Source organism: Periophthalmus magnuspinnatus, chromosome 7 (assembly GCF_009829125.3).
Source record: "Periophthalmus magnuspinnatus isolate fPerMag1 chromosome 7, fPerMag1.2.pri, whole genome shotgun sequence".
Classification (NCBI taxonomy): domain Eukaryota; kingdom Metazoa; phylum Chordata; class Actinopteri; order Gobiiformes; family Gobiidae; genus Periophthalmus; species Periophthalmus magnuspinnatus.
In genome coordinates this window covers 29,877,101-29,892,420 of record NC_047132.1, presented here as the reverse complement: position 1 = coordinate 29,892,420, position 15,320 = coordinate 29,877,101, and the positions used below count along the sequence as shown (strand labels likewise).

Here is a 15,320-nt window from a genome sequence, read left to right as displayed (position 1 = left end):
CACTACAATACATGTTTTGCATATTCTTTATTTTGCTGACAGTTTTATTCAGAGGCTTTCTGCAAAATGCCACACTTTAAATTCATGCCAACTGATATTTTTGCATCTAGTCGATGTCCTACTAGAGCAAATGAAGCTTCAAGAAGCTCTGCGCTGGAGTGAACCAATTGGATTAAAGGCTTCAATGCTTCATGAAGCTTCATCTGCCCATCACTAGTCATAATCCCATTGATGGAAGCGTCGCCCAATTCGCTCCTCAGCCAAGCACATGCAGCAAATGTCTGAACCTGCGGTTCCTCTTGTACTGAGCAGGATTACTATTGCAACAACACATCATCAAAAGGGTAAAACCAACCTGTCTCATGACGGTCTAATTTCCAGTTTTTCGCACCACATTTACACTCAAAACGTCTGATGTGCTGGCGGACATGCAACTTGAAATAATAGATTTGTGCGATGCAACAATGAAGAACAAATAAAGAATTCCATAAACTTCAGCTGGTTCAGAATTCAGCAGCTCGCATCATCACACGCACCCCTTCCATCAACCACATCACACCCATCCGACATAAACTTCATTGGCTCCTCATCTCACACCACATCCAATATAAAATCCTGCTCCACACATTCAAAGCCATCCATAACCTTGCACCTCCATACCTCCTCCATATTGCCACACCCGCTCGCTCTCTCGGCTCCTCTTCCTCTCTCCATCTCTCTGTTCCCTCAGCCCGGCTTGTCACCATGGGGAGCAGGGCCTTCAGCCGCTCTGCTCCCCAGCTCTGGAACTCTCTCCCCCCTGACCTCCGCAACACTGACACACTCTCACACTTCAAATCCAAACTTAAAAACTTGTTCAGACTGACATGTTCTTTATAATCCAAAACTGCCCTGTCCTTTTCATTGTTTTTTTTATCTGAATGCTTTTAACTGTATGTTCATAAATGTTGATTTCAACTGTCTGTAAATTGTATATTATATTGTATTGTAAGGTGACCTTGAGTGCCCAGAAAGGCACCCTATAAATAAAATGTATTATTATTATTATTATTAAATTTGCTTCTGTGAGCTTGGAAACATTTTATCAGTGTCTTCTGCTAGAGTACCTCACATGAACAGCGTTACCTACAGTTTTGACAAGGAACACAGTGGATCCAAGGGCACTGACTTCCAACACTAAAGAATATTTACAAAAAATAACAGTAAACTTTAAAATCAGTCATGCTGTAACAGCCTGGACACACCGCACCATTCCTGATCAGCCTGAGGCTGGCGCCTTTTATAGAGCTTCTCCCTTAATTGGTGACTCCCACACTGCAGCACAGGTCAGTTCCAGCAAATCCAATAATATTGTTGAACGTAATTTTTTCTTTAGCAAAACAGTGTAAATCTTTATTCAATCAAATCTGTTATTAAAATAGAGCTCTATATTACTTTATCAGTGTTAACTGTGGAAAACAAACTAGATACAAGAAGCTAAAATATTTGGACACCCCTCCTCCTCAGCACACAGTTGTCTGGCCCGGAACCTTCTTAAAATGCTCCGGCTGCCTGGGGAGTCATTAGACTGGAACATTTAAGGTGGAAGACAACACAGGTGAGTAGAAATTCTAACGTTTCAATTGCAATCAATTAGCTGATGCACTTATTCAAAAGGTGTCAACTCTGAACTAAACACAAAATATCAGATCATTACAATGTTAGATGGTGAAAAAGTTGCAGGGCAGGAATCTACAGAAGCAATATTAAATTAGATGTGCACAAGGACAGCTCTGTACTGAGGCTCCTCTTCAGGAGGATAAATAGAAGCTGTACATGAGTTTAATCTGTGTCTGTGTCTGCAGCAATGAACAACATGGTGCGCTCTGTCCTCTGCCTCCTGACTGTGGCCCTGGCCTTTGTGCCTCTGCTCTCTGCTGTGGAAGGTCAGTCACTTTGAATACACTTTTAAATAGAGAACATTGAACACCCCATGTCGTGTATATACTTAATTCTATATATAGCACAATGTCCAGAGGTTTTAATGTTTCAGTGACATTTGTGAAAATAAGACATGGTTTTATTTTAGCAGTAATGCGCTAAACTGGAACACGGTCCTGTTTGTCTGGAATTGTTCATGGCATTGTGTTTGTATACAGCACACCTGTTGGGAGCCAGTCATAAGGAGAACACTCCTGTTTGTCATATCCTTAATTACACGTGGACCACAGGGTTAACTGTTCAGTGACACTATTTCACAATCAAAGCACCTGATCATGTTCTCTTTTCAACTGAAAAGATCTTCTGAAAAATGACATTGGTCACAGAATATAGGTGTGGGAGGAAATCTGACATTTTTTGATCTAGTAATGATGTTGGACAACGATCACATTGTAAAATGCCACTGAATCTTTAACATGTGACTATGAAGTTGACTTTTTGGGCTAATTCTTTAAAATTGTTTCCAGTGGATTCAGAGAAACCTGGAGTCTGTCCCAAGCCAGACATTGACCCAAAACTCTCCCCTTGTCTGAACAAGTGCTCCTCAGACAGTCAATGTGAGGGAAACCTGAAGTGCTGCTTAATCGGCTGTGGAAATGTTTGTGCAAAGCCAAGAGGTAACATGTCCCTCAGGAATACATGTAGATGTTCAAATCCTACATTATCCTTGCCCAACTCTTTGTATACATCACAACATTTATATTTCAGTGCTTTCTTAGAGCATTAAATTACCAGGAACATTTTTTTTTATCCAAACTTCCTGAATGTCCACAGGTGAGCCCAAGCGTAAGGACAAACGAGGATTGTGCCCTAGTCCAAGTGGTTCTGGAGAATGTGTCGAAATGTGCACTTTTGATGAAGACTGTAAGGAGGATGATAAATGCTGCTCCAATGGCTGTGGACATACCTGTCAGCGACCAGTCATAAGTAATGCAGTCTTCACTTATTTACTTGCTCTGTAATTCAAGGAGATGATTCAGGGTTAATTGACTGATGCCATTTAAGGTTATTTATACAGCACATCTGAAGCAAATTCAGCTGACCAAATCTTTGTGCACAACCAGCAGGAGCTGGTCAGCTGACCTCAGGGCTCTGGAGTATAGGGCTGCAGTAACTCCCTCAAATGGGACCAATAGAAACATCTTGAATAGTAATACTATTTCACAATATTGGCACCTGATATGAATATAGGTGTGAAATAAAATGTATATTTTGACATTGTAAAACATGTTTTCTTACTGTGGGTTTGCCTCTAAAAAGATTTGACCTGTAACTTTTTCTTTACAGAATCCAAACCAGGATCCTGCCCTGATCCAATCCCTTTTTTCACCACATGTAAAAAGGAATGCACTGATGACAGTCAGTGTCCCAGGAACCTCAAATGCTGCTTCAGCAGCTGTGGACTCCAGTGTATCCCCCCTGAACATGGCAACAGTCCAAACTGATGGTCAGAATCATCTTGGAGTTCATCAATCTTGAATCACTTTATCCTCTAGGCCTGCTTGTCATGAAATGATTCAACTCTGGCTCTTTGACATTGAAATTGTGCAGCTACAGTAAATTATCAAGGAGACCATGAAATGGTTTCGGTAACATTTTGATAAATTCCATGTGCTCTGATTTTCTGTTTTTTAATAAATGAATCAAAAGTATATTTGTGTGCAAGTTTGATATTGACACTTTAAAACTACAACTGGGACAGCTTCATCAACAAAATGTCTAAAGAAAAACGCATCTAGTCACGTTTTTCAAGAAAACGTGGAATAATTTTTTTGTTCACGGTGGTGAATGGGGAAACCAGTGGTTAGTATGACCGTGGTACAAGTGGCAGTGCTCAAGGAATATAATGCCACAATGAGACTTGGCATGGTGAAAAACACTTGATCTGGAGAACTGAAGATAAATGAGTTGTTGCTGAGCCTGAAAAAGTTGATTTTCACCTGGAGCCGAGAGGTGATGCTGCTGTAAAAGGAAGCTAGCAATATTGTCAAAGCTGTACAGTGAGGGTGAGTTTGACAATTTCTGCTGAAGGCTACAGAAAATGTTTCCTGAGAAACAAGTTTTTGACATCAGCCTGTTCAGGAATTGTGTCGCAGAAAGAATTTCAGAACGAGCAGCAGATTTGGACAGTTAATTGAAACACAAAGTGGAGTTGCCATTAATGACAGCACTGGTGTTACAGATGTCACTCAGCTGACCATATTTATTTGTGGTGTTGATGAGACTTTAACTGTTAGTTTTTGGAGTTGGTGCCTGTGTTAGATGCCACAGCAGCTGAGGACATTTTATGTGCTGTTGTTGGTGCGCTGGGCAGAGTAGGTGTGGACTGGTCTCGCTCTGTCAGCCTGGCTACAGATGGTGCGCCCTCAATGCAAAGATCAGAGAGAAAGTTCAAATGGAGGTGATGGTTTTTGGACATTTCACTGTACATTGTGCTGCAGGTCGTTAAGAATGGATCACGTTATGGAAGTTGTTGTCCGAACTGTTGATTTCATCAGAGCCAGAGGTCTGAATCATCGTCAGTTTGACTGGTTTCTCAGTGACAATAACATCACCCATGGTTTGCCTTACTACACTTTAGAAAGACGGTTAAGCCGGGGGCCTGTGCTAAAGCGCTTTTTGATGTACGTGAGGAAATTGGACAGTTCATGATGAAAAAAGTTAAACTTGTGATGGAATTACAGTGTGAACAATGGATACAGAACCTTGCATTTATGGTTGATATTATGGTGCACTTGAATAATCTGAATAAGATGTTGAAGGGGCGCAAAAATAAAGGTCACACGGTATTATGAAAACATCTGTGCATTGAAATTAAAGCTCACATTGTGGGAGACGCAGCTGGCAAATAGTGACCCTCATTTTCCTAGTCTGAGACATTTATGTGAATCCAAACATCCTGCTGAAGCGCAGATAAACACGGAAGTGCCGGTGAAATGCCGGTGGGTGGGCACTAGAAGCCAAATGGAGAGCAGCAAAGAGGCAACTTGACAACGGGCACGAACAGCCAATGAGAACTCGGGCATCAAGTTGCAGAGCCCGCCTACGGCGGTGATGCCACCCAAGGAAGCTGGTGTGGCTTCTTTAGAAGCAGCACCACTGTTGAGGTATGGTCATTCCCTTTGTTCCAATTTATAATAACACTAATAGTTTGTCTGTGCTCCTGCTGCAGTGATTTAACGGCCTACTCATATGTATCATTAAAGGAAAAGCTTACACAAATGCAGCTACATCTGGGGATGGCAAAAATAAAGCTAATGCAACAAATGGAGACCAGGTGGAACAGTACATATTTGATACTGCAACGTTTGGTCCCAATAATCACTTCAGATGAGTTCAACATTGTTAGAGGGTTCCTTCCTTTGCTGTCTCCCTTTTATGATGCTGTAGAGCTGTCGGCCAAGGAAAATGTATCTTTTACCAAAGTTGTTCCCCTAATGAAAATGCTGGAGCAAAACCTTCAGGAGGAAATGGTAAAGCCGACACTGCAGTGGCATTGGAAATGGGACACCAGCTCATCAGGCAACTGTGGGAGAAGCTTTATACTTTGCAGTCGATGAACATCGTGTCCCTTGTTACACTCCTGGACCCCCGATTTAAAGTTATTGGATTTTTCCGTCAAATAAAAGCCACCGAAAGTTATAAAGCGACTGAATTCAGTGTGTTACCATTATAATCCCTCAGGCTTCTACCTCTCCTGACACTGGAGGTAATCTGTTATTTTACATTTTAACATCAGTTACTCCTATGAGAAAACTTACTAACATGATCTGTGGTTTCCTCTTAAGTAGCAAACTGTGACATCATTTAGACTCCAGTGTCATGGGGGCAAGGAAGTCTCTAAATGTCACCGCAGATGCCACTGTGGAGGTCCAGCGTCAAATATTGGAAGACTGAAAAACCGTCTGGAGAACTGGGCGAGGCAAAAATGACTTTACTCAAATTTATACAAACTTGCGCTTGCCTTTTTGCGCAAACCGGCATCTTCTGTGTTTTGAAAGTGTCTTCTCCAAGGCCGGAGAGGTTGTGTCAAAAAAAAAAAGAAATCATTTAAAACCAAAAACTTTTGAGAAAAATGAATACAATTTCCCCCGTCCTGTACATCAGTGGTACCGGTCCGTGACGCATTCGCTACCGGGCCTCACAAAAACAGTAAGTAATTTATCAGCGACCGCATCCTCTCCGACGTAACTTTCACCTGTCCCTCATGACGCACTAATAAGCTTGTCCGTAGATATATAATGAAAATCCTGATAGGAAATCGCCACAGAAATCTATTTGATGTAGTGGCAAGTTTATTATCTGCTCTCCGTTTACAGCAGTCAGAAACACTTAAGGACCACTTCTTAACTCTCATCTCCACCATCCATAGTCTAAATAAAAAAATGCATAATCTCCGGCCCACTCACCCCACCTCGCTTTGGAGATATCAAATTCAGCCGCTTAAGACAACTTCACATCTGGCTCAAATCCTTCTGCACCACCAACCATATCTCCTACATAGACAATTTCCTTCTGTTCTTCAAGAGACCCAGACTGTTCAAAAAGGACCTTCTTCATCCAAATCTCCATGGTTTTTCCCAGAACATACAGCTCACAATAGAATCTACATGACGGTTTTCTCCAGAAACCTCATCACAATTGTCCACACCATCAATAGAATCATCACATCATATCCCGGTAATTTTCAGCAGAGAGCGGCCTATTCACAAAAACTCTTACAATCGTACAGTTAACATCAATAATTTATCACAGCTCACCAAAATTAATTTATCAAAGATTCCTCCTACTCATCCTCCTTCAACAATAAACATGGCACTTTTAAATGTCCGCTCTCTGCTGAATAAAGCTTTTATTGTCAATGACTTAATTTTAGACCACAAACTTGACTGTCTCTTTTTAACAGAAACTTGGTCGGGTGGAGATGGACCGGTTGTTCTCAATGAGGCCTCCCCCTCTGATTTTAACTATGCTTTTTCAATTAGGGGTAGTAAAAGGGGAGGTGGCACTGCTTCTATATGTTCAAGTACTCTGGCCACCAAACCTATTTTATTTAATCTTTTTACAAGTTTCAAATACCACGCAGTTGTTTTTAATAACCCACAAATTTTAGCAGTAACAATTTACAGACCACCAAAAAAGTGCAGTATTTTTATCAATGAATTTTCGGAATTCTTATCAATTTTACATAATTCTTAGAATATGATTATTTTAACCGGTGATTTTAATTTACATGTAGATATTTTAGACCCTGTTGCAAGGGAATTTTTAAATGTTCTTAATTACATGGATTTTACCCAGCATGTGACACAGCCAACTCACAACAGAGGACACACTCTGGACTTGGTCATCACTCATGGCCTGTCTGTGAGTGTGTCCTCTGTTGTTGACCTGGCTGTGTCAGATCATTTCTGTGTGTTTTTTAATATCACTGGTTTTATTCAGCGGGAGACCTCTGTGAGAACTGTGAGGAAGTGTCATCTTACCCCTGAAGTGGCTGCAAATTTTATTCAAATTTTAGAGAACACTCCTCCAATTGTTTTACCTGCCTCCTGTGATTTTATTGTTGATGATTTTAACAGCAAACTTCAATCTACTTTAGACACAGTTCCTCCTCTTAAATTAAGCAAGGCCCCCTCCAAACCTGCGGCACCATGGAAAACTGAATCAATAAAACAACTCAAATGAAATTGCAGAAAGGCAGAAAGAAAATGGAGGAAAAACAAAATCACAATTAACTTTCAAATGTATAACCAACATCTAAAAACATATAATAACGCCATCAGAAACAATAGAAACTCATATTTCTCCAAACTAATCACAAACAATAAAAACAACCCCAAAATTCTTTTCTCCACTATCGACCATCTTACTAACACTAATTTTAACAATTCCAAACTCCCTCCCACTGACTCCCTTTGTGAGCAGTTTGCAGATCACTTCATGGGAAAGATAAACAAAATCAGATGTGACATTTTATCTAACCAAACCACTGCTTTTAACACATCTGATTGTTTGTCTTTACCAGAGGAAACACTGGACAGTTTTGTCCTGGTTAATGCTGAGAGGCTTGATGAAGTTTTCTCCTCAGTGAGACCCACCACATGTCTTGTTGACCCCATTCCAACACGGTTTTTCAAGTCATTTTATGAATCTTTTAGAGAAGAGCTTTTAAACATGATGAACTACTCTCTTCAGACAGGGGTCTTTCCCACTGCCTTTAAAGCTGCAGTGGTGAGGCCCCTGCTGAAGAAGAGCAATTTAGATTTTAATGACTTCAACAACTACAGACCAGTGTCTAACTTACCATTTTTAAGGAAAATTTTAGAAAAACTTGTTTTTACCCAGCTTAATTATTTTTTAAACACACAGAACATTCTTGAAGAATGTCAGTCTGGTTTTAGAGTAAACCACAGTACAGAGACAGCCTTGACAAAGATTTTAAATGATTTTAGACTAAATTATGATTCTAAAAAGGTGACAGTGTTGGTTCTACTGGATCTAAGCGCTGCCTTTGATACAGTAGACCACACTATTCTTTTAAACAGACTCAAACACCTGGTCGGCCTCTCTGGTACTGTACACAAATGGTTTACTTCCTACCTCACAGACAGAACATTTATGGTAAGTTTAGACACCTACTCCTCTCGGGTTCATAAAATCACATGTGGAGTGCCCCAGGGTTCCATGTTAGGTCCTATACTTTTTAACCTGTACATGCTCCCTCTTGGTGATGTCATCAGGAGACATGGAATCAGCTTCCACAGCTATGCAGATGATACACAGTTTTACATCTCCATGTCTCCTGATGACACCAGTCCAGTGGATGCTCTTTTTAACTGTATTTTAGACATCACATTCTGGATGGCAGAAAACTTTCTCCAGCTTAACCAGGACAAAACTGAGGTTTTAATCATCGGTCCTGAGGCCCAGAGAGAGAAACTTTTACCCAAATTACAGTCACAGTCTTTTAATCCATCATCACAAGTAAGAAACCTGGGCGTTATTTTTGACTCTGAGCTGACTTTTATTCCACACATTAAAAACATCACAAAAATTGTTTTTTACCATTTGAAAAACATAGCCAGAGTCCGTCCCATTCTCTCTCGGGCCAACACAGAGACGCCGATGCTTTTATAGACTACTGTAATGCCCTGCTCTCTGGTCTTCCCAAAAAGGCGATTTCAGGTCAACAATTATTACAAAATTCAGCAGCACGTGTCCTGACTAAGACCAGGGGGCGGGACCACATTACACCGGTATTAGAATCCCTGCATTGGCTCCCTGTGTGTTTCAGGATCGATTTTAAAGTTCTTTTACTGTTTTTTAAATGTCTTAATCGTCTTGGGTCTTCTTATCATACAGAACTGCTTTTATCCTATGAACCCTCGCGGCCCCTGCGCTCCTCCGGCAGCAGGCTCCTAGTCATCCCCAAAGTCAGGACACACACTCACGGAGAGGCCTCTTTCCAGTTTTACGGCCCCCGTCTATGGAACAGTCTGCCAGAGGACCTCAGGGCCGCAGAGAACATTCAGGTTTTTAAAAGCAGGCTCAAGACCCATCTTTTTAGCATAGCTTTTGATTAGTATTTATCACTTTAGCTTACTTCTCTATTTATTCAGGCTGGCTAGTGTGTTTATGTTGATATCCATGTTGTACTTATGTCTTATTTACTTGTTTAGCTTTGATTTATTTTATTTCTTTTAATAATTTTAGATTTGCCAGTGTTTCCTCTGAGGAGCCCTCTGCACCGGGAGCTGTGGTTGGCTGTGGCTCCTGGGACCTGGCTCGTGGGCCCTGGAGGTTTGGTCCTGACCTCATCTCTTCTCTGGGCCCTGGGCTGGTGTCCTGTGGCTGCGGGTGACCCTGCTCCTGGTGCAGATGGTTCCTCTGGTGGTTCTCTCTCTCTCATCTGGTTCATCTTTATCCAGCCTGTTCCACTTAAACATATTTTAAATGAAACTGAGGTATTTTAACATGTGTTGAGGTGGGGGGTGGGAGTGTGTGTTGGGGCGGGGGGTGGGAGTGTGCGTTGGGGTGGGGGGTTCTCTGGTTGTGTTTATTGATGTGTTGGGGTTGGGTTGTTTGGCTGTGGGGTGGTTGGGTGGGTTTGGTGGGTGGGACTGATTTTAATGCACTGTAAAGCACTTTGTGTTACATTTTTCTTGTATGAAAAGCGCTTTATAAATAAAGTTTGTTGTTGTTGTCGTCTTGTCTCCGATGTCGCAGTCATGTCGCCCAAAAGTAGAGCCACAAGCGAGTGAAAATGAGCCAAAACAAAAGTCTTTGGAGAGCTTTTTAACAAAGAGGAAAAGGCCAACTGAGGAACCTGAAGAGGAGCCTAAGACCTCCAAGAAAACACCAGGAGTCCTACTTAAAATATGGGTTTGTCACTACAGGTGATGCACAGAGTCCGCTCTGCGTAATATGCGCAAAAAAGCAAATGAGGCAATGAAACCTTCAAAACTGCTTTGGAAAATTAAGACTAAGCACCTGGTATTAAAATATAAGAATTAGTGTTTTTTTTTTAAAGAAATAAACGTGAGCAAGAAGGAAAGAAGAAACAAGCTCAGGGCTCCCACTGATGCAGCGTGTGGTGAGTTGTATTTTTTATGCACTTAACTTATTTTTGCCATATTTATCTGCGACGTGTAGAAGGCCGGTCCGTGAAAACAAAAACCTATATTATTTCGGTCTGTGGTGCTAAAATGGCTGGGGATCACTGCTGTACATCATTGTCCAAGTTACACAAGCATAATCTGTGCCCTTTTCCTAGTTCCACAAGCACTTTCAGAAAAAACATCTTAACCTGCCATACTATATTACCATTTTGGGAAAATTTACACACACAGAATACATATAAATGTATTATACACTTATGTGACAATATATGTACAGAAATTATTTGGTCATACATTTTTTTGTAATTCATAGTCACTCCCAGCAGACATAACAGACACACAAATTCAATGCCTCACACATTATGTGGTTCAGATACAGCTGCCTGTGATTATACACTTGGCCAGTAGGTGGTTTCGTGCACACACGAAGCTTCGAGAAATGAACCCTTTCTCCAGCCATTTGGCTCAAGTGTTTCAATGCCTCATGGGGCTTCATCTCACCACTAAAAATCAGCCATACAGTAACAGTCTGTACACACAGCTCACTCTCTGATCAGACTGAGGTTGGCTCCTTTTATAGAGCCACTCCCTTAATTGGTGACTCCCACACTGCAGCACAGGTCAGTTCCAGCAAATCCAATAATATTGTTAAAAGTTATTTTTAGCAAAACAGTGTAAATCTTTATTCAATCAAATGTGTTATTAAAATAGAGCTCTATATTACTTTATCAGTGTTAACTGTGGAAAACAAACTAGATACAAGAAGCTAAAATATTTGGACACCCCTCCTCCTCAGCACACAGTTGTCTGGCCCGGAACCTTCTTAAGATGCTCCGGCTGCCTGGGGAGTCATTAGACTGGAACATTTAAGGTGGAAGACAACACAGGTGAGTAGAAATTCAAACAATTCAATTACAATTGACCAATGCACTTACTCAAAAGGTGTCAACTCTGAACTAAACACAAAATATCAGATCATTACAATATTAGATGGTGAAAAAGTTACAGGGCAGGAATCTACAGAATCAATATTAAATTTGTTCAAATTTCAGTTTTTTTTTTCTCAGTATGATCATGTTTAATACAGGGCGGGGACAAGGACAGCTCTGTACTGAGGCTCCTCTTCAGGAGGATAAATAGAAGCTGTACATGAGTTTAATCTGTGTCTGTGTCTGCAGCAGTGAACAACATGGTGCGCTCTGTCCTCTGCCTCCTGACTGTGGCCCTGGCCTTTGTGCCTCTGCTCTCTGCTGTGGAAGGTCAGTCACTTTGAATATGATTTTAAATAGAGAACATTGAACACATATGTTGTGTGTGTATATACTTAATTCTATATATACCACAATGTCCAGAGGTTTTAATGTTTCAGGGACATTAGTGAAAATAAGACATGGATTTGCTTGATCACTAATGCACTAAACTGGAACATGGTTCTGTTTGTCTGGAATGTTTAACAGTATGGAATTTGTAAATATTGCATTAATTCAATTACAGGTTTAATTGCAAATTTACAGCACACCTGTTGGGAGCCAGTCATAAGGAGAACACTCCTGTTTGTCATATCCTTTAATTACATGTGGACCACAGGGCAACTGATTGTTCAGTGACACTATTTCACCTGATCATGTTCTGATTTCAACAGAATTGATCTTCTGAAACACGACGTTGGTCACAAAATATAGGTGTAGAATAAAATCTGATTCTTTTTGCACTAGTAATGATGTTGGACAACAATCACAAACTTTGTAAAATTTAACTGACTCTTTGACACATCTGACTATGAAGTAGACTTTTTTTTGGCTAATTCATTAAATTTGTTTCTATTCTATTCAGAGAAACCTGGAGTCTGTCCCAAGCCCAGGACAGACATTCACGTAGAGGTCGGTTGTCTGGATCAGTGCTCCACAGACAGTCAATGTGAGGGAAACCTGAAGTGCTGCTTCAACGGCTGTGGACGTGTTTGTGAAAAGCCAAGAGGTAACATGTCCCTCAGGAATACATGTGGTGGATGTTTATGTATTGCTCATGGTTTCTCAGTAATGGTGATGAAATCCTACATTATCCTTGTCTCACCTTTTGTATAAATTAATAGTTACTAAGATTATGTTTCAGTTCTTTTAAGCAGAGTAAATACCCAGAACATTTTTTTTAATCCAAACTTCCTGAATGTCCACAGGTGAGCCCAAGCGTAAGGACAAACGAGGATTGTGCCCTAGTCCAAGTGGTTCTGGAGAATGTGTCGAACTGTGCACTTTTGATGAAGACTGTAAGGAGGATGATAAATGCTGCTCCAATGGCTGTGGGCATACCTGTCAGCGACCAGTCATAAGTAATGCACTTCACTTATTTACTTGATCTGTAATTCAAGGAGATGATTCAGGGTTAATTGACTGATGCTATTTAAGGTTATTTATACAGCACATCTGAAGCAAATTCAGCTGACCAAATCTTTGTGCACAACCAGCAGGAGCTGGTCAGCTGACCTCAGGGCTCTGGAGTATAGGGCTGCAGTAACTCCCTCAAATAAAGGGGATCAATAGAAACATCTTGCATTGTAATACTATTTCACAATATTGGCACCTGATATAAATATAGGTGTGAAATAAAATGTATATTGACACAGTAAAATATGCTTTCTTACTGTGGGTTTGCCTTTAAACAGATTTGACCTGTAGCTTTTTCTTTACAGAATCCAAACCAGGATCCTGCCCTGACACGAGCCCTTTTTTCACCACATGTAAAAAGGAATGCACTGATGACAGTCAGTGTCCCGAGAACCTCAAATGCTGCTTCAGCAGCTGTGGACTCCAGTGTATCCCCCCTGAACATGGCAACAGTCCACAATGATTGTCAATCATTTTGGAAATCTTGAATCACTTTATATACTCTAGGCCTGCTTGTCATGAAATGATTCAACTCTGGCTCTTTGACATTGAAATTGTGCAGCTACAGCAAATTATCAAGGAGACCATGAAATGGTTTCAGTAACATTTTATAAATTCCATGTGCTCATTTTCTGTTCATTTAATAAATGAATCCAAACAGTTCGTTTGTGCAAGTTTTATATTGACACTTTAAAGCTACAATTTGTACTTGGACTGGGACAGCTTCATCAGCAAAAGGGAAAAGTGGACATCTATTGTGAGGTTTTTCAAGGAAAATTTGATTTTCTCTTTGTTCAAGGTGGTGAATGGGGAAACAAGTGGCAGTGCTTAAGGAATATAATAAATGCCACAATGAAACTTGGCATGGTGAAAAACACTTGATTTGGAGAATTGAAGATAAACGAGTTGTTGCTGAGCCTGAAAAAGTTGATTTTCACCTGGAGCCGAGAGGTTGATGATGCCGCCGTAAAAGGAAGCTACCTGATTGCTGGCAAAATGGTATCATTGTCAAAGCTGTACAGTGAGGGTGAGTTTGACAACTTCTGTTGAAGGTTGCAGAAAATGTTTCTTGAGAAACAAGTTGACATCAGCCTGTTCAGGAATTGTGTCGCAGAAAGAATTTCAGAACGAGCAGCAGATTTGGACAGTTAATTGAAACACAAATTGGAGTTGTCATTAGTGACAGCACTGGTGTTAGATGTCGCTCAGCTGGACATATTTATTCATGGTGTTGATGACTTTAACTGTTAGTTTTTGGAGTTGGTGCCTGTGTTAGATGCCACAGCAGCCGAGGACATTTTATGTGCTGTTGTTGGTGCGCTGGGCAGAGTAGGTGTGGACTGGTCTCGTTCTGTCAGCCTGGCTACAGATGGTGCGCCCTCAATGCAAAGATCAGAGAGAAAGTTCAAATGGAGGTGATGGTTTTTGGACATTTCACTGTACATTGCACCAAGAGGCATTGTGCTGCAGGTCGTTAAGAATGGATCACGTTATGGAAGTTGTTGTCCAAACTGTTAATTTAATCAGAGCCAGAGGTCTGAATCATCGTCAGTTTGACTGGTTTCTCAGTGACAATAACATCACCCATGGTTTGCCTTACTACACTTTAGAAAGACGGTTAAGCTGAGGTCCTGTGCTAAAGCGCTTTTTGATGTATGTGAGGAAATTGGAGAGTTCATGATGAAAAAAGGTAAACTTGTGATGGAATTACAGTGTGAACAATGGATACAGGACCTTGCATTTATGGTTGATATTACGGTGCACTTGAATAATCTGAATAAGACGGTGAAGGGGCGCAAAAAATCATCACACAGTATTATTGTGGCAATCGAGGGGTTAATAATGTGAGATAGTACTAATAAATGTAAGTGTTGCAACAGCGCCACCCCAAATCTAGTCTGGGGACTAGAACCTAAGTATAAGACACACAGATAAGCATATTCAAATGAAAGACCCAGGTTTCACTTAATTTACATCATGTGTATTTAACATATTAAAGGAAACTGTGTTCTAATTTCATTAACAATAACTACAATATATAAAATCTGAGTCCACCCGTACACACTCATTCAGTGGATTAAAAGTTTACAGAGCCCAAACCCACCGCCTGTCAGACCACGTACAGGGCAAAATCCAGCTCGACTCACAGAGCTCAGGTGTGACCAGTCCGAGCTCAGCCCAGAACAGCACCACTAAAAGAAGGCGATCTCACAGTGGACCAAATGAAACTGTAAATTGAGCCAAGCATAACAAAACAAAGGTGAGGCAAGAAAGCAGAGATGCGTGTCGAGTGTGTCGGTTTCAAGCTGCTTCGCACAAATTTTGATGGTGGTGG

General features: G+C 40.8%; 2 protein-coding genes across 2 annotated transcripts in view; both read left to right on the top strand.

The window, feature by feature from the left end:
- Positions 1–15,320, top strand: part of LOC129456405 (WAP four-disulfide core domain protein 3-like) — a 43,526-nt gene that overhangs the window by 6,028 nt on the left and 22,178 nt on the right. The window lies entirely within an intron of this gene.
- Positions 1,854–13,454, top strand: LOC129456406 (WAP four-disulfide core domain protein 2-like). Its single transcript, XM_055223180.1, has 4 exons — positions 1,854–1,925; positions 2,448–2,597; positions 2,755–2,907; positions 13,291–13,454. Exons 1-4 carry the CDS (start codon positions 1,856–1,858, stop codon positions 13,446–13,448), a joined length of 531 nt encoding a protein of 176 aa, XP_055079155.1. The 5' UTR covers positions 1,854–1,855; the 3' UTR covers positions 13,449–13,454.